We start from the raw sequence: 24,317 nt of genomic DNA, 5'->3' as shown, positions 1-24,317 counted from the left end.
ATCTCCCACCCCGTGCCTTCCGATGCATTTTTAATAGCACAGCTAATACCACCACCTAAAATCCTCCAGCAGTCACCATGCAATAGAGCTCTTTGTACAGGCAAGGTACTGTAAATCTCCATAAACAGTGCTTGGATGAACAGCAAATTCAGATAAGTGATGTGTTCTTTTTCATGCCTTCCAGTTACAAACGGGGGATGCTCTTCATCCTTCAAGGTAGATTTTTATCCGGGAATGATGTTGGTTTCACACCTGCTCAGGGAATGTAGTCCCTGGATTTGGGGAAGCTGGGCAAGAAGAGGTGTGAGAAGGGGAAAAAGGGCTTAAATAAATAGTGAAACAGTAAAGAGAGACCTAGTCATACACATGAAAACAACCTTCCAAAATTAAAAAGCAAAATCATAATGGATCTGGCAAATTAATAGATGTTATACAAAGTGTCAACTTCATCTGTGTAAAGTGTAAAACTCTGGTCTTTTTATTACATGGTTGACAGAGACTCAGGACCCAATCTGGTCTCATCCCGCGTGCGATAAACCGTGACCAATTTCAAATTGGAGCTCCTATTTACGGAGGTGCTAAGCGAAGAGGGGGATTATATCATGCAAAACAGAAGCAACCAAAAATATTCCTGTTCCCCCCATCCTCTTTTCCCATCTGATAAATGAGCTTGTTTGTCAAAACAGGGTGTGGAGTTGGAGGGCCAGGGAAAAGGGATTGGTATAAAAAAAGGAAACGGAAAATGAGAACTGAAAATATTCTGTTTCTTTCTGCTCGGAGCAAATCCCATTCCCAGGCCAAATCTAATCAGAATCTGTCCATTAAAAAAATCAGGAAGTAAATGCTTTGAAATATAAGAAAGGTCTCAGCCCGATCCATCCTGCAAGGTGTTCAAGGTACATGGCGTTTCTTTCATGACTTCAGTGTTCTGTCAAAGCTATGAAGTGTTATTTCTGAGTCACAGAATTATGATTTTCACTTGGCTTTTGTAACACCCCTACACTTAATTGTTTCATCTGAACTGCAGATTTCCATGGATCCAGCAAAGCATTTAAGCACCTGCTCAACTTTAAGGACCTATTGCGTTCTGGGAGGCTTTCACAATATGAATTAAGAGCACATTTTGCAGGATGGACAGCTACATTTTGTCTGGAAGAGATACAAGCCTGTTCCCGTGGGGTTCGCTGCTGTTTAGTACATCAGTCTAAAATTTGTCCATGAGTGTATGCGCCTCTTTTGTGAAAGACTTTGTTGTACCTGATTGAACTCCGGTACGATGTTCATGATCAGTCTTGGACAACTCGGGAAGGACTAATCCTGGCACCGCAGGACAGGACATGAACATTACAGTGTGTGTATCACCCTAAGCCACTGGGAAGCCAGCCCGAAGACTGCTTGCTTAAGAGAGAGGCACTGTCATTGCCTTGCTCTACCAAATCAGGTTATTTTAAAGAGAAAGCAGAGCAATTCTGTTTAAAATGCACAAGACATCTGTACAGAGGATGAGAATTTCAAAGTACAGCACAAGTCTTACTTTATGGGAAGTATTATTGTCATTATTCTTACAGAGCTGGAAAGGGAAGAGAAAAAAAAAATATATAGGAGCTCAACTCTACAAAATTTGCAGACCTGAGTGACAGGCTAAGTGCTACGCAGCAAGCTGTGGAAAAATATCAGCAATCAAAAGCCAAAATCCTGGTCCCTGAACTTCCCATTCAAAGACATGCATTGTATTTTTCTTTACCCAAGAAAAAGTAGCAAGGACACACTAAAAATTTAGTGGTTAAATACCCATATAGGGGAATATGTTAATTGTTTCACACACCACTGGCACTGGACGTGTTGCCTGTAACACCATGGAAATGTGTGTACAAGTTAACAGCAAAGTTCAGTCACTGCAAGATGTGTATGTCTTTGTCTGCTTTAATTGTTTCCATGATTTAAGCTTTAGGCACCAGGAAATTAATCTGGGCAATAGTCAAGACAATCTGTACAAAGCTGGGTCCAATGTTGCTAAAACAAGCTGGCTGAAATGAAAAAGTGCAGCTGTGACTCTCCTCCTGATACCAGCGCACACACACACACACACACACAAACACACGCGCACACTCAAAAACGGCCCGATTATTATTCTTATTATTTATGGACACAGATGAAAAGCCAAAGGGGGCATGGTAATGCACACAGATGCTGATTAGCTGGAGATTATATTGATGATGTAATAAAAATTCACTTTGTCTCTTAAGCTGCACCAGGACAATCAAAGACAGATTAGATAAAAATCAGGGAGAATGAATAATAGAAGGGAGAGGTAGCATCGTAAACCATAACTCTCTGCAAAATGTTCTACCTCTGAGTGCCCCTGGTCAGAATAAATAAGGGATGGAGGGTATAAATGCAGTCCAAAGGTACGTAGGTAGGAGGTAGATGTGGCTTTGTACGCATATTATTTATCAATAAGCAGCCAGATATGCGCATCTACCTGCATGAGTTTGCAAATGCACACACATACACATCTACATGCACACACCTTTCCAACTCTGTTGAACGGATGAGGCAAGGGAGTGCAAGAGAGAAAGCATTGTGTTTGGAGAGGGCAGACAGACAGAGAAAGCGTACGGGGTGAACGATTAAAAGCATACGGGAAATGATCTGAGCGAGAAAGATGTGAACTTGTGAGGGAAAAACAATTCAGTCTCTACTTGACAAGGTAAAAGACACACATGCAAGCCTCCACATGTGCATGTATTTACCTAGACATATACCAGCGTCTGGAAAAAAGGTCCCTCCAGCCATAAAAAATCCTGATAAGGGGAAATTGGAGAAAACTTTCTCCTCTTAGAGTGCTTGCTTGGAAAGCAGCAGAACTCTTTTACGTCCAACGTTGGTTTAAGTTTACTGACCATGTTTAATATTTGATTAAACCTTTGGCATAGCTGACTATCCTGATCTGAATAGATGATCCGATGCTTTCTGTGGTAGTAAAGCCAAGCATAAGTAATAGCTGTCCTCTGACAACTGCTGCCTTGTGCATACGAGTAGGATTTTGCCATCTGAAAACCTGCTTGCTACCTGCTTCTGGATTCTTTTCAGCTGCTCAGTATTTTCAGCTGTGCTTTATGAAATCAAACGAAAAACACAAAAATCCTTCTCCCAAACATGGAGAGGGCTGCAATTTATTTGTAGCTGAGGGAAAAATCCCTTCCTTCCCAAGTCTTCTCTGGCTTAAGTATTTAACTTGTTCTCCTCACTGTACTTTTTGCCTGTGGTTGCATCGTTACTTGCTAAATACATTAGCAAATGTTCATCAGCTTGCTCGGCAGCTTGGGGATGTTTGTGTGGTTGCCCACACACATGCACAGACGCATACATGCAGCAATGTTACGAATAAATCACAGTCACAGGGGTGAGGAGAGGGCATGTGGTACTTCATAAGGGAGCAGAACAGCAAAAAAGAAAGGACATCTCCAGGATCAGAAAATAAGGGCTGTCAGAGTTTCTCTGTGCCTCTGAACGCCTGTGAGGTGGCCACTGCTGCTGATCACAGAAGGTGAGAGGAGGGGACATGAACCCAGGCTGCTTCTCCCTTGGCCTCCAAGGTGAGGAAATGTCTAATCCTTCATCACAGACAAAAAACAGGCCTAAATTATCAGCCTACATGCTCTACACCTCAAATGAGACAAGGCTTGCCAGGAGAGGTAATATCTTTTATTAGACCAACTGATACAGTTGGAAAAAAATAGACAAGCTTTCAGGCACAGAAGGAAGTCTGTCATTTTTTTCCACAGCTATATCAGCTGCACTAATAAAAGATATTACCTCTCCTTACAAATGTTGTCTCATTTATAACCTCTAGACCATCACCACTAAAGCTACAGCACGACTTCTACCTTAAATACACACAAAGCTCTTTGCAAAGCTGGATATCACAAATTCCTCTTTACACATAGCAAACTGAGGAAGAGCAAGGTCTAGGAATGGGATCTGGCAGGACAGAAAAGGTTAGTAAGAGGGCTGGCCTACAAATAGGCTCCTAATCCCTTCCTACCTAACTCTGAATGAAGAAGACTCTGATGCAGCACTACATAAGCACAAAAGCTTATTTTGCCTTCTTGCTTTAATTTGGGGTTGCTAGAGAAGGGTTCTGGAGCTGAGGGGTAGTTACGTTTCAAAACAGCAGTGAAAAATATTTTTGCAAGAAGCTGAACTGTAGTCCCAGAAGGGACTGCCAGGAATAGTTAAGAATAAGATCACGATTTTAAGAATTCAAAAGAAAATGTATGCAGATTTTTTGTTCAGGTGTGAGAAATCTGCTGCTGATTTAATGAAACAAGAAAAGTTAAAAAAAAAAAAAAAAAAGGTGCAATTGCCTTGGTGAAATTATAGACTTACTGCACTGTTTTGTACTTTTAATCTTTGACAGCGGACAATAAGCTTTGAACCTCAAAAGAAAAAAAAAAAAAAAACACCCACCTTTTCTGTCTAGTCTCAGTAGCTGATGTACAGAAATACACGTTTGTGTATCTGTGTGTGTGTGTACACTTTGTGGGTGTGGGTCTTTCCGCTACTACCCACAGCTTTTTTCTTTTGGTAAATACTCGGTCAGTATGGCTCTCTTTCCCCAAACCCTGTTCAGGAAAGAGTGGCAAACGGAAAGGAGAGATAGTTAATGCGGTCTGAGAGAATCAGAGTGGTGACTTGCAACATGAACCAGTGAAGTGCTCTCTACAGGGGTGACAGCCAGCAACAGCACAAGGGCAAAATGTCGGTGCAGAGATGAACTGAGGGAAGAGGAGTGTGAACAGTGATGGTGAGAGCCAGGGAAACAGGTCTGTAGTGGCAGAGGTTGGCTATGGAAAATAAACGACGCGTGAGAACAGGTAGACTGAGAAGGACGTTGTGGGAAATGGATATTGAGCCTGGAGCAGTGGCCAGGGAAGGGACCTGACGCTGGGCACAGATCTGAGCCTGTGGTCCTTGCACCCATGCCTGCACCTTCCACCCAAGGAGGAAGCCTGGGAAGAAGTGATGAAGACCTGGTCTTGGATGCAAACCCAGCCAGTGAGAGCCCAGGTGCAGGGGCCAGGCATGGAGAACCGAGCCTGGGGAGCGAGCTGCTCGCCTGGCAGTCAGACCAATGCCTTTTGCCGGGTGGCACAGAGCAGGGTCGCTGGGCAAGCTGGTGGCTCGGCTATTTCTTTATAAACTAAGAAACTGCTGCCAAGAGTCTTGTCCCTGGATTGGTGTAGGGGAGAAGGCAGGGGAGTAACACACCTATTGTGCAACTCCTTTTATGAATAAACTCATAAAATCTAATTCTACCAGCACCTGTCTGGCCTTTTTCAATGAGCCAGTCAGTAACAAATGATCATTTAACAGCACAAAGCAGCCGTTATATAGGAGAACAGATTGAGGCTAATACAACACACGTTCCCCTCCAAACAAGAACCCAACATTCTTTCTTCATTTTTTTTTCCCCATCTGCAAACACTGTCAGTAAAGCTGAGTAAATATATAAATAATTAAACAAACAAATACTTTCCCTGCTGCCCCCGGGTCTTTGAAACTGAGACTTAGTTGGATTTCAGGCAATCAAACAGCATCACATTCACACACTCACACTGCACGCACGCTTCCTCTCCACCTTTGACAGAATATCATTGACTTGAGTGCACTGTGATGATTTCAGATAGACTAGGGGTTAGATAATCGACTACACACACATACACACATGCACACTCCAGCTCTTCCATTTATTTCATAAAAGACATAAGCACAGATAGGATGGAAACACACACACACACACACACAAAAAAACCCAAAACAAACAAACAAACAAAAAAACCCCACCAAAACTCCACATACGTTGCTATTGATGAACTAACTAAAACTGCAATGAAATAACAAAAAAAACCACAGGGAGATGAATTTGTTTGCTTGTCAGAACTTCACTGTAGGAGACCACCTGAAACCCTGGTTTTAAATGAAAAGGTTTATAATCTAATTTTGTTGTGGCTGGATACTTGAGGTCACTGGAATCTTGTTTGTTCCCCACAATAAGCTACTTCTTGGGTAGCCGTAGTGAAAACTCCCTTCTGGAGCACCTTGCTCTGCCAAAGACGGACATGCATATCCCTGTTTAAGGATTCACATGGTGTCTGTCTGTTGTTTGTGAGGCTGGGTCACAGTCTAACTATTGACTTGAGAGAGTGTTGGGTCAGTCCTCAGCAAATGGGCGACGACTGCCAGTTCCATCTGCCCATACTGAGGGCAGGAGTACACTTATCTAGAGAGAACTTGCTCTTTTCACTGACCCGGTGAAGGCAGATACCTTTGGCTTGATCCAAATCGTACTGCAAACAATAGGTTTGGATCAGGCCCTTAGAGAAGGAAGGTGGGATGAGCCCTTCATCAAATCCTTGAGCTTTGCAGCTCCCTCAGTTGCCATAACAATGAAGAGTATGTATGTGATTCACTAAAAGAAGAAAAAAAAGAAAAAAATCAAGATCCTGAATCAGTGAATGATGATATTCCTGTAGACAGAGAAATTAAAAAGGATGAATCCTACTCACATAAAGAAAACTGGCAAAATTGCTATTGACCCTTTCTTAGCAAAGCAGGGACAAGTATGTATTTACAAATGAAATGAGCAAAGCTAATTTTCCATCTCCCCACAACGTGTTTTTTTGAAAGCGTGTTTTCCTGATCTGCATTGAAAGGGGCTCTGATGTAACACACTTGTCATCAGAGATACACCAAAACCTTTACTGAGAAAAAAATAAATGTCAAATTTGTGCCATTAAATTTTCCTTCCTATGAAAAATAAAAAAAAACCTAAAATTAAATTTAAAAAAAATCCAACTGTCCCAATACTGCAGATGGGAAAATGAAAGATCAATAGCTCACTGGAGCCAATGAGAATCTTTCCATTCATTCAACAGGTTTCAGATCAGGCCTGAAGGCACCGAGCTTAAGTGACTCCATCAGAGAGTGATGGTGAGTAATTATCCATGCTGTGATTAGAACCCAGGCGTCCTCACCGCCTGCCCTCACCTACCAGATAACGCCCTTCCTTTGAATGAAACTGCAGGCGCAGGCAGCAGTTTAAGAGGGGAAGCTCTGAGGTGTATTAGCTATCAGCAAATAATCCAGAAGGAATGGCAACACTTGCTTTTCTTGTTTATTTATTTGTTTGTTTAATTGGATTTTAACTTATACTAAGTCATAAGAGAATGTAAAACCTAGCGCCACTCTATCACCCTTACGTCCTGCAAGATCTTTACCTTCATTTCCTCCCAGTGTTTCTACGGATTGGCTTGCCTTCACCCCCTCCCCGGCTTCTCTGTCAATGACTAAACTAGGAGTTAAATTATTTGTAAGATACTCTTTTTCTTTGGTATCAAAATTGGCTGAATCCCGACTCTTGTAAATGAACATGCAGCGATGGTATGGTTTAAAAGATTTTGCCAAAGGATTTTTGTTAGTTGTCTTGCCCATTCCTCACTTCCACTCCTACCTTCCTCGTTTATTGCCAGTATCTTGAATGAGATTTCTTTTTCTTAAAAGGAAAAAAAAAAAAATCCTTAAGAAAAAAACCTAAAAGATAGAAGGAAAACAAAGAAAAAAAAAATTCCAGACTCCCTCCGAATGCACAAACCAGAACAAACCCCACAGAATAGCATAACTGAATAACAATGTATCTTTATAAAAGAGGGTGAAAAAATGCATCCTCATCCATGTATTATTGAAGATGGAATACAATCAAATAAATCGCTTTAAAAAGCAATTAAATACTTACAAAATAAAAATACTTGTCTTGTAAACTGACCAAAAAGGAAGGATGTAATGAAATGCAAACCATCTTGAAGCTACCACACAGAAACAGGAATGAGACACTTCACGCTGAACCATATAGCAGAAGTGAACTAGCGTACCTAGATAAGGCAGCCTATTGCTGAAGACGGAGTAGTTAGGAAATTCAGAAGGAAGCAGGTCTGTGTATCTGGATTTAGACGAGTAAGAACCTAAAGGCAGTCACATTGCATATTATCGGTCATTCCTGCCTCAAATAACTGTTTCTTGCAGAACTGTCCGTAACCTAGGGCCCAATCCAAACACTGCTGCGGGCAAGGTGGAGTTTTCCTGAAGACTTCAACAGGCTTTGGAGCAGGTTTGTAGCTGCTCTGGAAAGTGTTTTCCTGTCAATTATAGATTACACATGTCACAGAATATATGTTACTTCCACTCTCTTCCCCGCCCCCCCCCCCCCCCCCCCCCCCCCCCCATTTCTTAAATGCTGCTAAGGGTGTGAAAAAATAATCTAAATCAAGCACTTGTGTTGCATTGCTGTGTAGAAAAAAAAACCCTCTCTAGGATTAGTCCTGTTCTGATGGAGGCCAAACTGGTTGACCAAAGCAATCCTAGTTGCATTGGGTTTCTCAAGCCCCCGGCTTCTCTGCAGCTGCCAGGCAAAGACCCGATCCTAGGGAAAGAGGTGTTTCATTTCCATCTGGGTCAGGCGAAATAATGGGCAAGAAATGGCACCTTGCCTGTAAGAGGCAAGAAAAGTGAGTTCGCTCTGGGTTAGCTTTTGAAGAGCTGCGAGCCACCTACTTCAATCTGCTTAGCAGAGGTGTCTCCCTCTCCCCTCCTTTCCTTGCTCATACACCATTTCAAAGAAGCGCATCTTTACCTTATTATATTATTAGAATCAATCAATAATATTAATATTACATGTGAGCAATTCTGTAAATTCTTCATAGTTCTCCTCCTTGCCTGTTAACAGCAGGTACATTATACAGTCTCTGGTTAGATTGGTCAACCAGGCTATCGATAGTCTTAATAAGCAATATCTATATTGTGACCTTTGCTCACCGAACTGAATCTCTCCTATAGGGCTGTCAGATTCCTTAAAGAAGTATTGATAAGCTCATTACTGTATTGCTACATATAATTTTAGGTGTTATTTTCACTCACCCTCAAGCATCTAGTAGCCTCATGCTTTTTTTCTTTTTTTTTCCCCTCCTAAAGTTTCGGCCCTTTTACAATTGATCAAATAGTGAATTAGAGCATTATAGAGAGGAAACATAATCAGGGGATTTCTACAAGCATACTGTGATATATCTTTTGATCTTCTGACAGCCTTCTTCCCTCTGGATCCTAGGAAAGAAGCACTGTTTTATAGGGATATTATTAGGCTGATGCTGGTTTATACATATACCTGCAAGAAGCTACCGAATCCAACAAAGATATTTGTGCGCGTTTGCAGTGAGTGATGCATATTATGTGATGCGAATCTGTCCTTAGGGACTGAAAAGGAGAGGAACTATGTGCAAATGTAAGTCTGCCCTTGCGATACATGTGTGCATACACAGTCTCTGTGTATTATAGACACAGGCATTTGAATTAAAAACAGGCCGAATATGCAGTCAGATCTCATCAGCCCAACTCTGTCTGCAAAGCTCCATTTTTATTCTGTTTGAAGAAGCTTCATGTCCAGAGTTATCTGCCCCAGCACACTGGGAAGTCAGCTGGGTTGCCTCTGGAATATTTTGGAGACTCAGAGACAAATAAACCAGAGATGGATTAATTAAGTGTGACTGTATCATTAAATTAGTATAATGAACAAACAGCTATGTATCACGTTAAACTCTGCATATAATTCCAGGAATAGCCTGTTAAGTCACCTGCTACTTTCATGCAAGAGTGTGATTTCTGTACTGTCTTTTAGAAAGGAATTGTTTAGAGACCTGTATCAACCTGTCTGTACTGAATACATGTTTTTGTTAGTACCACATGTAATAAATGGGGGGGTGTGTGCGTGATATACAAACATGGCAGGCACACTTCTCTCTGCATATGCACTTCTCACATAAATGTTCATTCTCGGTTGCACCTTTCACACAAGCGATGTCTTTTTTATGTTTTCCAGACTGAAACAAGGAAATTATAGACCTCAACCACACAAAGTGGAAAGAATAGCCTGCATTACAAACTGAGTCTGCACTGTACCTTGGTATATCAAACTTTAAGCAACTTTCTGGTGGGAAAATACTTTGAGACACTTAACAGTGAAGGTGCTTGTTGCTGGCAATTGTATATCCCTGGAGGCACCAACATTGGCAACAAATCCATCTATGAAATAGTTAATGTTAAAGAATGATTGTCCATGTTCAACAGAGGAGGGAGAAATAAACAGATAAGGTGAGGTAGATCGAAATCTGCATGCCTCATTGGCTGAGGATATTTCTAGTTGCTGGATATTTCTAGTGCATCTGAAAGGTTTGTTACTAAGAACCTGTTAAGTATCTTTAAACCTTTGATCTGTAGCTGGTCTTAACAAAGGTGACAATTAATTAGAATGCATTGCAATAAAGTCACATCGTGGTCAGTTTATATATACCGTCCAAAGCTGGTTCACAGAAGTCACTGTCCATTAAAGTCTTCTTGGAGTCTGGTTCATTATCAATTTTTCCCCCTTGCCTTGATCAATATTTTTGGTTGCTTCTGCTTGACAAACTTAACACAATGTCTATATCTATATGTCTTGCCATTCATTTACATGGAATAGATGGCCATATATGATTTATTTTTAGCTACTACATATGGTCAGGCACTTTATTTGAGAGGTTTAGCTTTCTCATCCATCTTTATTTTAAGGAGCGACAATAATAAGCTTTCTCTTCCTTCAAGGGGATGTCAGTTGGATATAATGAATGCACATTAAAAGCTGCATTCACCTGTGTGTGCATTCAGGCTGTGGCTCACGGTGACAAAAGCAAACAAATGCAATATCTGTGGTGACATCCTGACTCCAGCCCACACCAGGCAATGCAGCGCAAAGTGATTCGACAGCTCCTGCGATCCCCAAAATGCGATGATGCATCTCGAGGAGGCACAGGGAGAGAGAAGCCCCTAGAATATATACCCTGGCTCAGCCAGCGAAGTCGCAGTGGAAGAACAGCCATAACTTTAGCTCACCATGGTTATTATTTTTCCCTTTTTCCACTGCAGATTTTAATACATAAGGGTCAGTCTGCCATGAAAAACCCTGGCGACAGTCATACGGGCATCGGTGGAGCAGTTAAGTGAGTGAGAAATGTGGCAGAGTTCAGGCTTTTGTCAGTTCCTCAGCTTTGGTTTAGTGTTGGTTTCACTTATGGAAGGAAAGCTAAGTTAAGGGCAATCCAGTAAGCACAGAAGCTGGTAACATTAATTGCAGGTGTTGTAGTTTGCTACTTAAATCCACACTCCAGCATTTTAAAGGGAATGTGAAACGCAAAGTGCAAGCCTGCACCAGAATTTCCAAAAGTAGACTCACCGAAGCGATGGCAAAAATCTCACTGACTTCTGCCAGCAAGCAGGCAACGGGCCTTCGCTCCCTAAGTAAAATGATGCTGGGATTAATGGAACACCAGCCTCCCTGTTAAGGCTGGGATTCAACTTAGGGCACTTAACACCTCTCCCGCTTAGCACAAACCGTTACAGGGCAGAAATCAGACAGCACTTAACGCACAGGTCATGGTGAGCTCCGCAGCCTCCTGCTATTATGGAAAATTATTTTAAGGCTATAGCCAATACCTACATGAGTCTTTGTGCATCTGATGCTTTTTCTCTATTTTAAACGCAGGTAAGTGGCCCAACAGCCTAGATCATCTCCCCCACTTTTTCTCCCTTGGAACCATTACTGTCTGTCGCATAAACCTGCCTGGGTTCACAGTTGATTGACGGGAGGGACAGTAACAGCTCCTTTAGTGTCGTTATGGTCTGTCAGGTCAGTGCGGCTGGTATGCATGCGCACAGGGTATGCATGATAAAAAACACCCTGACATCTTGCGGAAAAATGTGGCTGTGTATTTCCAGCTCTTAAGGCTAGGGGAGGCCCTCCTTGACCATCCAGCCCCTTCTGCCCCTCGCTCTTGACCACCGTGCATAGAAAGTCTGTCCTCTGCCCGCTCTTCCTGATGGGTGCAATCCACTTTTCCACTGAGCACGACACTTTCCGCAACCTCACTCATTTCTTACCCTTGCAAAATTTCCAGATACCCTCTGACAACTTCCTTCAAAAAGCTATTCCATCAGCTACGTGGCTTTTATTATAGTATGCAATTTGAATCCTGTACTAAAGAAAGCCCTGCCCGTGGCACTGGCCACTGGCTGATGCAGGATACAGGACCAGATGAACCACGCTTTTCATCCAAGGTGACAAGGTTCCTCAATTTTTTCCCCTACTTCAGTGCTGATGCTCCCACTCTCTTCTTGCTGAATATAGGTTGGGAGGGGAGGGGGGGATAAAATAAAATCAAACCAAATTGTCCCCTTGTTTCTGTTATGCTTCAGAAATGAGTAAGCTCCTGATTCACCCTTTAAAACCATGGTTTGGCCAAGTAAATACTATGAAATTTGGTTGTTGTCGCTATTTTTTATAAGTAAAAGAAAAAAAGTACTTTTTTTTTTCCTTCACTAAAATGCACAGAGACACCCGTATACGTAGATATTGAAGGACAAACCCAATTGTAATCCATAAATGTGTAGGAAAATAAAAGTCTAACCTGAAGAAAGGCAAGAGAAGAAACAAAAGCTCTAGAAACACAAACTTTAATTTCTTTCCTCCACGTTACGTAACTTTAAAACAAATCCGTTCTTGTAAGGATGATTAGTTGATGTGGTAGTGGGGCTAGCTGAAGAACAGCTTTCAGTGCAAAACTTAACAGCCAAGCGAGAGATCCCAGAAAATTGGAGTTTGTATTGGAAATGCTGACACAACCGTAACAACAGCATCATAACTGGCTGCAGCTGCTTTTAGAAACCAGAATCCATGTCCAGACCCCTGAAAAAAAGAGTTAACATATAGCCTTCTAATTTATGAAGCAATCTGGGCTATCTGTTTGACATTATCAAAACACATACACGCTCATCTGTATGGAAGATTTTAATGTACAAGGAGTTGCTTTTTTCTGCTCTCTTCCATCAAGTTATCCAATTGCATTTTGATTGTTTTAAAGGGTTGTTCTTTAGACCTTAGGCATAAAGCCTCCTCTGTTTTATTCCAGTTTATTTGTGCATTTACCTCCCTAAAACTTGTTTGGTTTACTACCATACTAAATGCTGTATGTGTTGCTTTCAGCCAGGCAAGCCTTATGTTTCAATTATGGAGGAGTTTATTCAGCACCTATATTGCGTTGTGCTTCTTTTCAACTAAATTTCCATTTCCCAAAGGCTATATGCATAAATGTGTATACACCTCTTTTTTCGGTATGTATACAGATACAAAAATCTATACATTTATACACATATACAAATATATCATCTTAACTGAATGCTCATTTCCATTGCACCTTTGAATTTCTGAGATATCCAAAACCTTCATAAACATATTTAGACTTAACAAGGTTTTACTTTTTCTAGCATCTATCTTTGTAATCAAACAGAACAGAATACAATGAATGGAATCCTTGTTTACCTACCCCCATGGTGTCTTAAATTTCAATATTATTTATACTTTTGAGATGGTAAAGCAGCAAAAGAACTAAACTGTTCTTTCCATACTGCATTTTTCTAGCTGCATTGAATGCCTTTCGAGTGAGGTTCGGGTCAGGTAGGAACACCGTCCTAACCACGGGACTGCAATGGTGGGTTTCAAGGAGGGTTTGGAGTTTTGTGTCTTTTTTTCCCCTGCTAAACAAGGGTTGAAAGGTTGTAGTATCTCTCAGGTCTATGGAAGGCTCTTGCCTTCTCACCGCACACTATCTCCACTCTTTAAGTGCACTCACCCGCGTGTGTTTCAGTAAATCTCAGTTAAGTGTGGAATGCTGATTTCTTCTGACTTCCTAAATAGAATATTATGGAGACCTGTGCGTTTTAAATTAAAACACATTCCAAGCCTTGGGTACAAGCAAGCTTTGATAGAAAAGGCTGTTTAAACCTTTGGGACAGTCCTATATTTAGATTACATTAATTCATAAATATTATACTAAATACCACTTAAATTGGCCTTAAATGACTTCAAAGATAATGCATTATAATATGGCTGTCCTGAGAGCACTAACCTTTATGTCTCCCAGTAACTCAGCCTTTAAGCATACTCCACTGCTAGATAAGGAGGGGAGAAGTTATGAATGAATGGCTTGCTAAATTGTTCAAGTGTGATTAGTTAACTCCGTGCGTGTGCGTATGTGTGTGTGTATGTGTGAGTGCGTGGGTGGGTCAGCTCAGCCCTGGTAGGTTCCTACCCGTGGATCTCAGCACACAGCCTCTTCCCAACCCTAGAGCAAAGTACCACAGCAGGAGCCTGTTCCTGCCCCGTGTGGAGAGAAGCGAGGACGAGGGAAATACGCAGCAGCTATGCTCGTGTCATGAAAGCTTGTTTTCTCAGGGATCTGGCAAGCCTTTCCTACCACCCCTCACACACTGCTTCCCCCGTACCCTTTTCTCTCTGCATGACTGTGAGAGAATTGTGCTCCCCTGCCTCTTCCCTGGTATCTGGCCTGGCATCAGCCGGGGCTGCTGGTGAGAGGACGTGGGACTTCACTCTCCTTTTGTGATAGTTTTTTTAGGAAGGGAGCATAGCCATGTACTTTATCTTCAGGCTCTTAATTCTCTATTTCCTCCTGCTATACAGGAACACCACAATAGGATCTCTTCATAATATTTTCAAGAGCACACATCCTGTGCTCTCATTTTGATAGATTTACACCTGAAATTACTCTGGATGCTACATTTTTACTTTAAGCTAATCCATGTCTCTTCCCTCCTTCCAACACAAACCCACCTTCTCCCTCTCCACACCCAAGGTTTGCTCTCCATACACTTAAATAAACTACAGCTCACTATTAACCCTTCAAGGTATACCACTACCACAGCCTCATCCCCTGGATTAGGAATGAAATCAACAGAGTGATGGATCAATTAATGTATAAGCATTATGCATCACTTATGGAAAGCATCTTGGGGTTTCGTATTGCCAGCCTACCCCGAGAGCCAAGTTGGACTATCTTTATGCAATTCTTCACCTATGCCTGCAAAGCAAAGCCAAAATAAGGAGATCTGAGTGAATACTATGCTTCACATGACGGCATTTAGAGAAGGGAAAAGGAAAAAAAAAAGATTAAAAATGAAATAAAGTGAAATAAAATAATAAAAAATAAGCCAAACACAATCCTCTTCCTTCAAAGCCCCATCATGCTTTTTGATTTAATAGTAATTAATCACTACTGGCAAGAAAGTAATTTTTTTCCAGGTAGCCAGAGGCACATTTTTATCAGGATTAGCTAATAAATCAGCGGCATCGCTAGAAAGGAGTTCAAACTCTTCTCGGATGTACTAAATAAAACCGATCTCTGAAACGCTGGCAACTCAGTGTCTATTGAAGCTTCACTCAAACCCTAGCCTGCGAAATAACAATCATCATCATTTTTTTCCTTCCAAAGTCCAAAACTTCTAGCAGGTTAAATATGACTGTTTCTTTCAAGAGGAACTCATGCAATTTGGTTTGATGAGGTGACAAGATTTCCCACCTGGCTTTTTTCCTAGGTTGCAGCTTTAGAACAGAAATGAAATGAAGGGAAATGAAGTTAGTATCTTGCTTAATTCAGGAATATGTGTTAAACACATCCAAGCAAGATAAATGATCCCTCTCTCACTCTCCTCTCCCTCCCTCCCTCCCCTGCTTCCTGAGTTTGTCTCTGTGAATACAAGCATACAGTAAAAGCAAAACTGAACTGAAAGGGAAAGAATTCACATCTATGAAAGAGAAATTAAAGTTAACGCATAGACTGATTAATTACAGGTTTAAGAAGAACATAATAAAAGAATAAAATCTCATCAACAAATTAAAATAACCACCCCCCAACAGAAAAATCCTTTATCGAGGTGTTAGCTCAAAGGTTTCCTCTACACTATTTGAAGTGTTTCTCTTCAGTGTGGCTTTTACTGTTGTTATTTTTATTTTACAGAAACCGCAGATAATTTTTGCAAACACATGCGTGCACACATGATCTCAGTGGCTACTCTCACTATGGTTCGTCTGTTAGATGAAACCTCCCAGGACCTTTCCATCCCTGTACTTCTTACTATGATTTTTATTGTTATTATTAATAATTATTATAGTATGGATGTCATGTTTAAATGATGCCCATTGGACCTTGATGTGGCTTCTAGGAAGCTAGTCGGAAAAGAAAGCAATGTCCGAAAGGGCTACACTGATCATCATAAATATGAGAGGGGTGTTTGGAGCAACCGGCAAGAAGGGAAGGAAGAAATATCCTATAACTTGGACTGACTCCCCGGTTCCCGAGCCCTGAACATTTTCTCTAGCCTGTACGAAACCGATACTTTGTGCTGTCAGGGTACATTTTGAGTCGCATTTCCTAAGGGTGGAAGAGAGGAGGGGAGTGAGTGGGAAGAGAACTAAACATGCTGTTAAGTTCAAGATTTACAACTCGCCAAGGCATCTAGAAAGCTGGAAAGCCAGTAATGCCATTACCCGTGACTCTCCCTTCCGGGAGTCCACCAGGCTGGAGTAGACACTGCTACTGAACCTCTCCTGTAAGATACAACTTCCACTCCCCCCGTGGCTCCCTGCAAAACCCTTTCTCCTCCTGCACTAAAAGTGGAGTCACACCCCAGTCACTTCTAGTCTGGTCTTTTCTTTTCTTTTTTTTTTTATAACTACATATCCAATGAAATGAACACACACACACATTCACAGAACCTCAGTTAATAAAGTGGCTCACTTTGCTCCTGGGTCTCTCCTGCTCCTAAGCTGGGCTACCATGCAAATTATCTTCAACTTCCTCCCCGTGAGTCCTACTTTCCTACCCGGGGACCCGAGCATCTCTCCCCCACTACACGCACCCTCCCCCACCCCCAAAACGTAGCATTATCTAATCTGAAATGCACCTCCAGAGAGCCTAAGCTAAGCAGGGAAAGCAGTGGGCAGAGATGGAGCGAGTGAGGCATTGCATGGGGAGTATGTCTCCACTGCCTTTAAAAAAACCTAAAAAGTTCCCGAGATGGACTTTGGACACCTTAAAGTAGTGCTTGGAATATGCTTGCTCGGGGACTTCTCCCCTCTGGAACTAAACTGCCACCTGTCCCTCCCGGCTCGCTCGCTTCAACACAAACACAGACACACACCATTATTTTGTATACGCACCCCTGCCCCGTTTGAGATAGCCTTTTTTATTGTTGTTTCTAACCCTGTTCCCACGCTGAACAAAATCTAAATTAAATCCCACCCCGGAGCAACTCACTCTCCTCCACCTCTGGCGCTGGATCAGACTACAAATAATAATTGTAAAAGCAGTAAAAATTAATATTTAGGGAGAAAAAAAACACGGAGCTGGGGGGAAGGGGGAGAAAGAAAAAGAAAAGGCGCCGGTGCCACATACACAACAGTTGTAAAATCGGGGCTTCCCAGCCCGGCGCAGGCAGGCGGGCAGGCACACGGGCACACACCCCTGGGTGGGCAATGCGCGGCTCCCGGCGGTGGGTACGGCACCCGCTCCCTTTCAGCACCACGGCGTGCGGACAGCTGCCCGCCAGCCCCGCCGCCCGCCCCGGCGCTCGCAAGTAGCTGCATCTCGCCCCCCGGAAAGGGGGGAAAGAAATAAAATTTACTAATAAACCGAACGGAGCTGACTCCTTTCGCTGCCTCTCCCTCTTCTCTTTCCAGGAGGGTCTATTATTTCTTTCCCTGTCCCCCCATCCCCCCCAGCCTGCCGCTTCTGCCCTCCGGGCCAGCCAAAAATGAAATAAAATGAAATGAAATCGAAAGGAAAGAGAGAAAGAGAGAGCCAGGAAGGGAGAGGGAACCTGCCTTCCTCTCCCCATCTCTCTCGGGAAAGTTCAGGAGGTAACTCACCTTTGTGCATGCCAGTGAACCTGTCCTTCAGCACCGTCAGTTCATAGATCTTCCCGAACTCCTCGAAGAGCGGTTTGAGGTCTTTCTCGTCCAGGTTACGGGGGATCTGCCCAATAAAGAGCTTAATGGCATCGTGGTCCTTCATTGGGATGGTGGATGGGTTTCCGGGACTATGGTTTAATCCGTTCATATGCCCGTTGGTGCTGGGGTTGCTGTGATTGCTACTCAGGCTGGTATTGTCTGGTTGTCCGTTTGCTAACGTGGCCATCTTTATATACATAGAGAAAATCTTCTTTCCTTTTTTCCCCCCTCTTCTTTTCTCTCTCCCTCCCTCTCTCCCTCTCTCTCTCTCTCTCCCTCTCTCCCTCGCTCTCGCTCCCTCTCCCTCTTTCACACACACACACACACACACTCACACACACACACACTCCTCCCTCTCTGTCTCTCTCTCTCTCTGGGTCTGATCTGATTTTTTTTTTACATTGAAGATCTGTGTCCTTTCCGTTTAAACAGGCTGGATCGGTTCAAATTCCCAGCCAGACTAGGGGGTGGGGTGTGAGTGTGTGGATGTGTGTGTGTGCGGGGAAGGGAGGCTGGGGGTGGGGGACTGCTTTTGCCTCTACTCTGGCTAAACCCCCTCCTCCCATCCAACCACCCCCCGTCTGCCTGCCCGGTAGAAGCTCAATGGTATCTTCCAACACAGCCCCTGGCTATAAATAGCACTAGGCGCATGGCTCTTTGAGAGACAGTCAATTTCTATTGTGCCAAGTGAGCAAAGGGGAACGGTTGCGTTTTTAGGACCAATGATGATGATTTTTTTTTCCTTTTCCTTTTCCTTTGCAAGTTCTCCGATCAATCGTTGTCGTTATAATTTCAGTGATCATCGGGAAAGCTGCCGTTTTATTTGAGAGGGGGAAAAAACCCAAACCCAAGGTGTTCTGACTTCTTCCTATTAATATGATGTCTCTTATTTATAATTTACTCTTATTATGAATTCTCAATTGATAATAAAAGCAGTACAGACACGGACGAATCCTCGGGCTCAGAGGTTGCTTTTGCTGTTGTGGTTGTGGTGTTACAAGCTCTCTTTACTATATCTCTTCTTGTTGCATCTAAAAAAATGCATGCTCTTTACGCTTTTTTTTTTTTTTAATTATGCTGCTGCTGATGACATCAAGCTAGAAAAGGCGCAAACTGTGTTATTGTAGCTCTTTGGAGGGAGACGAAAAATATTGAGATGACTTAATTTTCATGATGCCGATATTTATTTTACATACAATCAGTGCGGGCGTTATCTCCTATACTAGCTGCGTGTGTGTCTGTGTGTGTGTGTGTATTGGAAAGGGATTGATTAGATAAGATTTTCTTGCCCGACTTCCAAGCCATCAGGATATTCTGTCTCTCTCTGATGGAAACATAAATTGTATTTTGTAGTCATCAGGGATCGGGAGTTGCTTGTCCGAACAATGCTCTCTAGACGGTGTGTACTGTATGGTGGAAATGAAATCAGCTCTGCTTTCATAGCATCTGGGGGTGGGGAGGGCAGCGAGGCTCGGATTAAGGACACAACTCCCCCTCGTCCCCCAAATAATAACAGTAATCCGGACAGTAACAAAACAAGGCTCTGCATGTTCTCAGAGCAATTTTTTGTTTCTGCTTGGCTTTTTTTTTTTTTTTTTTTATCCCTTTCCCCCGGTTCCCGTGCAAGCTGCGCGGGGACGAGGTTTGGAGGAACAGCAGCAGGCGAGCACCGGAGCAGCCTGCGAGTTACCTGGCCTGAACCCCCCCGCAACCCCCGGCCAGGCTGCAGCCACACACCGCCCGGCTCTCTCCTCTACCGCGGGGGTGCTGGCAGCCCCCCTCCCCGCCCTGCCCTGGCCGCCCTCCCCCCGGGCACCGCGGGGGCTCCCAGCCATTGTTCCCGGCGCCGCTGGCTGCTCCCCGCAGCGGAGGCGGCCCCGGGGGGCGGGCTGGGAGCCGGACCCCCGGCCGCCCGTCCCCCGGGAGCGTCAGGCAGGGCGCTGGTAACACGTGTGACTGTAAACGGAAGGGGCAGCCGTGGAGGAGGGAGGTTATTACTTAAAATTTGCAACGTCCCTGCGTGTTTTATTGACCGGAATTTATTTTTATTTCTGTTTTTTTTTTTTAAAAAAAAAGAAAACAACAAAACCAACAACAACAAAAAGGAACAAACCCACAACACCTTTGTAGCAGTTTTCACTTCATTTGGCTTTGGTTGTAATAACAGAGCGGCAAGGCAGTGTCCTGCTCCACCCTACCCCCTACCCCCCCCCCCAAAAAAAAAAAAAAAAAAAACCAACAACAAAAAAAAAAACCCAAAACCAACAAAAAAGACAACCAAAAAACCCCAAACCACCCAAAAAACCAACCCAATGCAGGTGGCTCCGCTGTTACAACTACTCCCGTGAATGCGAGCCCTCCCGTGCCTTAAAGGGGAGCCCCTGCCAGGGAAGGAGCGCGGCGGAGCCCGATCGTGGGGCGGAGGGTGGCCGGGTGCGGAGGGGTACAGCAGGGCTGCGCCCCCTCCTTGGGCGACCGACGGCCCCGCGGGGGGAGCGCGGCGGGGCGGGGGCGGGGGCGGGCCCTGCCCCAAGGAGCCGCCCCGCCGCCGGATCCCCCCCCCCCCCCCCCCCGCCCCTTCCCTCGGGGCCGGCTCCGGAGGGCGACACCCGAGCAGAGCCCCCGGCAGCCCTGGCTGCTTTTTACGGCTCTTGAAATATCTTTCGCCGCTAATGGGGAGGCAGCTGCTGCCAGACGCCTCACGCCGGGCTGGTGGCAGGCACCGCGCATTGTCTGCCGTCTGACCGGGCTTGCTATTTATTGGGGTCTAAGCGCGGGGGGGATCTACCTGCCTTCCCTTCCCGGGCATGCACTAGCAACGTTTAAAGGCTAAAGAAACGGAGATCTGACAGCCCAGGAGCTGCGGGGAGGGTAAAACCCTCAGACAGCCCCTCTCCCAAATCCCCAGCCCCGTGACTCACCTGCTTTCAAATCCTGCCTTGTGCCTTGGACTGTGATAAAAGAATAACAACAACAAAAGCTGCATGAAACAAAACCTTTCAGCACACACCACCCACCCCCCGAACCAGGACCTTAAAAATCTTGATACCCACTCTTCCTGAACCTTAAAACCGTACCCGTGCTAGAGCTAGGGAGGCTCACCGAAAGAAAGACTTGTTAAACGTTTTTGAAAGAAGGAATATCCACTAGTGAAAAGTGAAACAGCATCCAGCACTGATCCATCCCACGGATAGCTCTGTTAACACTTTGTCCCTGAGCAGGCCGCTCTGCCTGCAATCACGACTTATCCCAAATGGAAGCCAATTAAAAGAATAGGGCAGTGAAAAAAAAGAGTAATTTTGTTGCTCATCAAGGGTGTCCCTTTTATAACAATATATATTTTTTAAAACTTTGTGCTGGTCCACGCCCCGTTTTCACAAAGCCACAAGTATAGTCATTTAGAAATGGATGCTGTTCAAGTACAGCCCCCTGGTGCACAGGCACAGCTGTGAGGGGTGGCAGGATGAAATAATATGGACACAAATATTGCTACAAGGGCTCTGAGATGAACACAGCTGCTATACCCCGTAAGCACCTTTACACATGTACAAGGAGCTGTACTGGATTTTAAACAGATAGAGGCAAAGGAGGAGTGAAACACTTATCTATAAACCAGCCTTTGCTGAACAGTTCCCAAGTGAGAAATGTTCCCAGTGTAATCACAGTGGGTCCAGTTCAGTCATCCATAAGCAGGGGAGTCCACAGGAATTTTGTAAGAATAAGGTCTTTTGCAACAGTCTCCGGTTTCTCCCAGAGAGTAAAAATTATTTATCTGCTTGGAACCAAAATAAAGCACTTTATATTACCCCCTCCATTTTTTGTTTTTGTTTTTGTTTTGTTTGGTTTTTTGTTTGTTTGTTGGGTTGGGGGTTTTTTGTTTGTTTTTAAATGTACCTGCTTGCCACAAAAATGCAACTCTCTCCCCAAACCATTTACAGCCCCATTTGCTTCTGCTCCACACTCTGGTTAGTGTCTCTTTTTGGGGGGGCAACACAAACAGTATTTATCATGGGGTAGATTGCCAGCAATTTTTAATTCTTCAGAAGAAATGCTATACCCCGAATCAGCATAGCTGGAAAAATGCACTGGCATTGCTAGACCCGCAGCAGAGAGATGCAGTGGGACCAGCCACAGGTATACACACACACACCTCGTGCGGGAAAGGGTTTGGGGACCAGGCTTTGGCTTTTAATGTGCCTTTCAAAGGGCTTGATTGATTGCTGTTAATCCTGTGAACAACTTCCGTGTTGTTAACAGGACTGCCCGCATTAGTAAAGGTGCTTGCATGCATTTGTATGCCTCTCGTCCCCATGACGTCAATAGACAGCTTTCCAATGACTTCCAGGAGGGCTGGATCAGGCCCTTGCTATCAGCAAGTTTTTAATGAACACCGTTTGGTGCAGGGAAGAGGGGCATAGCGATACATCAGCCCTGACTGTCTTCAGTCTCCAGGAAACAAGCAAGTAAAAAAGCAGAGCAGGAATAGGCCGAAAGGTTGCTGGAGGGGGATTCTTCTGCTGAACTTCAAAACCTGGACCCGTAGCACACACAGCCATCATTCGCTGAATGCTATAAAATAAATGGCAGGCAACTTTTGTTCCAAATAAGTAAATAATACCTGTGATTATTTTTTTTTTAATAGATAAAATAAATGGCAGACAAGTTTTGCTCCAAATAAATAAACTGTAAGTGTTAATTTTGTTTCTAAATAGTAATATATCCTTCTTTAGGTCAGCCCAGATACTTTCAGATACTCTGCTAGCTTATTTTATTGAAATTTTTCCTAATAAAACATAAGACCGTTAATAGCAAAGATACACATTCCGGTTACAATTCAAAGATACAGCTCTCAGCTACTATTAAAGGGCCCGATCCTGCCAAGCTTTCTAACTCAGCTGGGACTGTTTACTTCAGCTTGTTAGGCTTTCTAGGGAGCGCTGACAGGATCAGGGCCTATTAGCTGCGTAATCAAATAAAATAATTGAGAGCTGCATGTGGGCCTCTAATACATCTAACTAAAGGAGAGGGACCACCATCTAGTAAACTTTGAGCAAGAACCTAAGCATCAGGGGATGGACCTGATCCTGAAAACCTTAATCTGCATTGCTGTTAATCAGTCTGCTGTGGTCAGAGGGATTATTCATCTGAGGAAGGATTACTCATGTGAACATTTGCAAGATTGGTCCCTGAATTAATGCGTGAATCAGTGTGGGGTTTGGGTTTTTTTTCCCTCTTCTTCCCCCCACCTCCACCCGCACCCCCGCCTTAGTTAGAATCAAGAAGGTTGATTGAGGAGAGAACTGAAAATCTATTTGCATCCAAAGGAGCTTAGTACAGGATTGTAGACAATGTAGGCGATGACAAAAGGTATCACTGTAATGAAAAGGGAGCTTTGTTTACGGAGGCCTTTTGTTATTAAAGTAGCACTGGTGAATTTCAGGTGGTAAAGTGAAGGCTGTATAGAACACGGAGGTTAATAGAGGACAGAAAAATAGAAAAGACCATGTATGCATGTGTTTGCATATACGTTTAGACACAGGGTTTGTGCAGGCACATACATGCACATCCTTACATTCCACCCTATGGATTCTGCTATTTAAACAGAGCTCTCCAGAATATTCCTAGTACCCGCACTGTGAACACTGTAAACATGTTGTATTAGTCCTTTGAAAAGAATATCGAGTTTATTACCTCCCCATCCCTATTCTGTAGTATGTATGTCCCTGTATATAATGAGTAATGAAAGCAGGCAAGCCTGTATTGCAGGGGCAATAATGCTTCATGTTAATATGGTCCTTTTCATCATCAAATCATTGTGCAATCAATAACAAATTAACGTTCACAGCGCCCCTCTAAGGAAGGGAGATTTCAGTTTAATAGGATCTAGTAGCACCACCAATTACAAAGGTTGTCTGAGACTCCATACAATAAAATCCTGTTTGGCTTTGACAAACTACACGTGCTTTGGCTGAAACTCTAAGTTGGGTGCCTGCCTTTAGTTCAAATTCTTTAATTATTTTGGCAAAATTTCAGCCAGACCCATTTGCCTGTCCCTGAGAACAACCCAGAGGAGAACCGGGCAGGTTTGAACTGAGTCAAATGAGATGCTTTGTAAAGCTCTCCTGTCCCCATGCTTTACAGCATGATACTAAGAGCTGACAGGAGGTGAAGCTCTTTCTCAAGTCTTTTTGCTATCTTGGGGAAAATCCGCCCCAAAGTGGCCAATTAAAAGTCTTGGGAAAATGGCAGTTCTCATGCTCACTAGAGATGCAGATTTCCAAAACCAGATTCCCTGGTGGCTCAGCTCTCAGCGGGTACACTCTGGCGGAGGCAAGAGTTATTCCTGTCATTGCAGCACTGGCCTGGGACAGGC

At 43.6% G+C, this 24,317-nt stretch overlaps 1 protein-coding gene across 11 annotated transcripts in view; it reads right to left on the bottom strand.

The window, feature by feature from the left end:
- The window catches only part of CELF4 (CUGBP Elav-like family member 4), a 730,178-nt gene extending 708,719 nt beyond the window's left edge, over window positions 1–21,459 (bottom strand). For all 11 annotated transcript variants that reach the window (XR_013924765.1, XM_080371390.1, XM_080371393.1 and 8 more), the window contains exon 1: window positions 17,864–21,459. Coding sequence is in view for 10 of the 11 variants with exons in the window: in XM_080371390.1 (XP_080227516.1) it covers window positions 17,864–18,143 (280 nt within the window). In the remaining variant the exon portion in view is untranslated. The remainder of the gene's footprint in view (window positions 1–17,863) is intronic.
- Window positions 21,460–24,317: the final 2,858 nt, after the last annotated feature.

The sequence above is a fragment of the Falco punctatus genome (assembly GCF_963210335.1).
Source record: "Falco punctatus genome assembly, chromosome: Z".
NCBI lineage: Eukaryota > Metazoa > Chordata > Aves > Falconiformes > Falconidae > Falco > Falco punctatus.
This window is presented reverse-complemented; position numbering and strand designations above follow the sequence as displayed.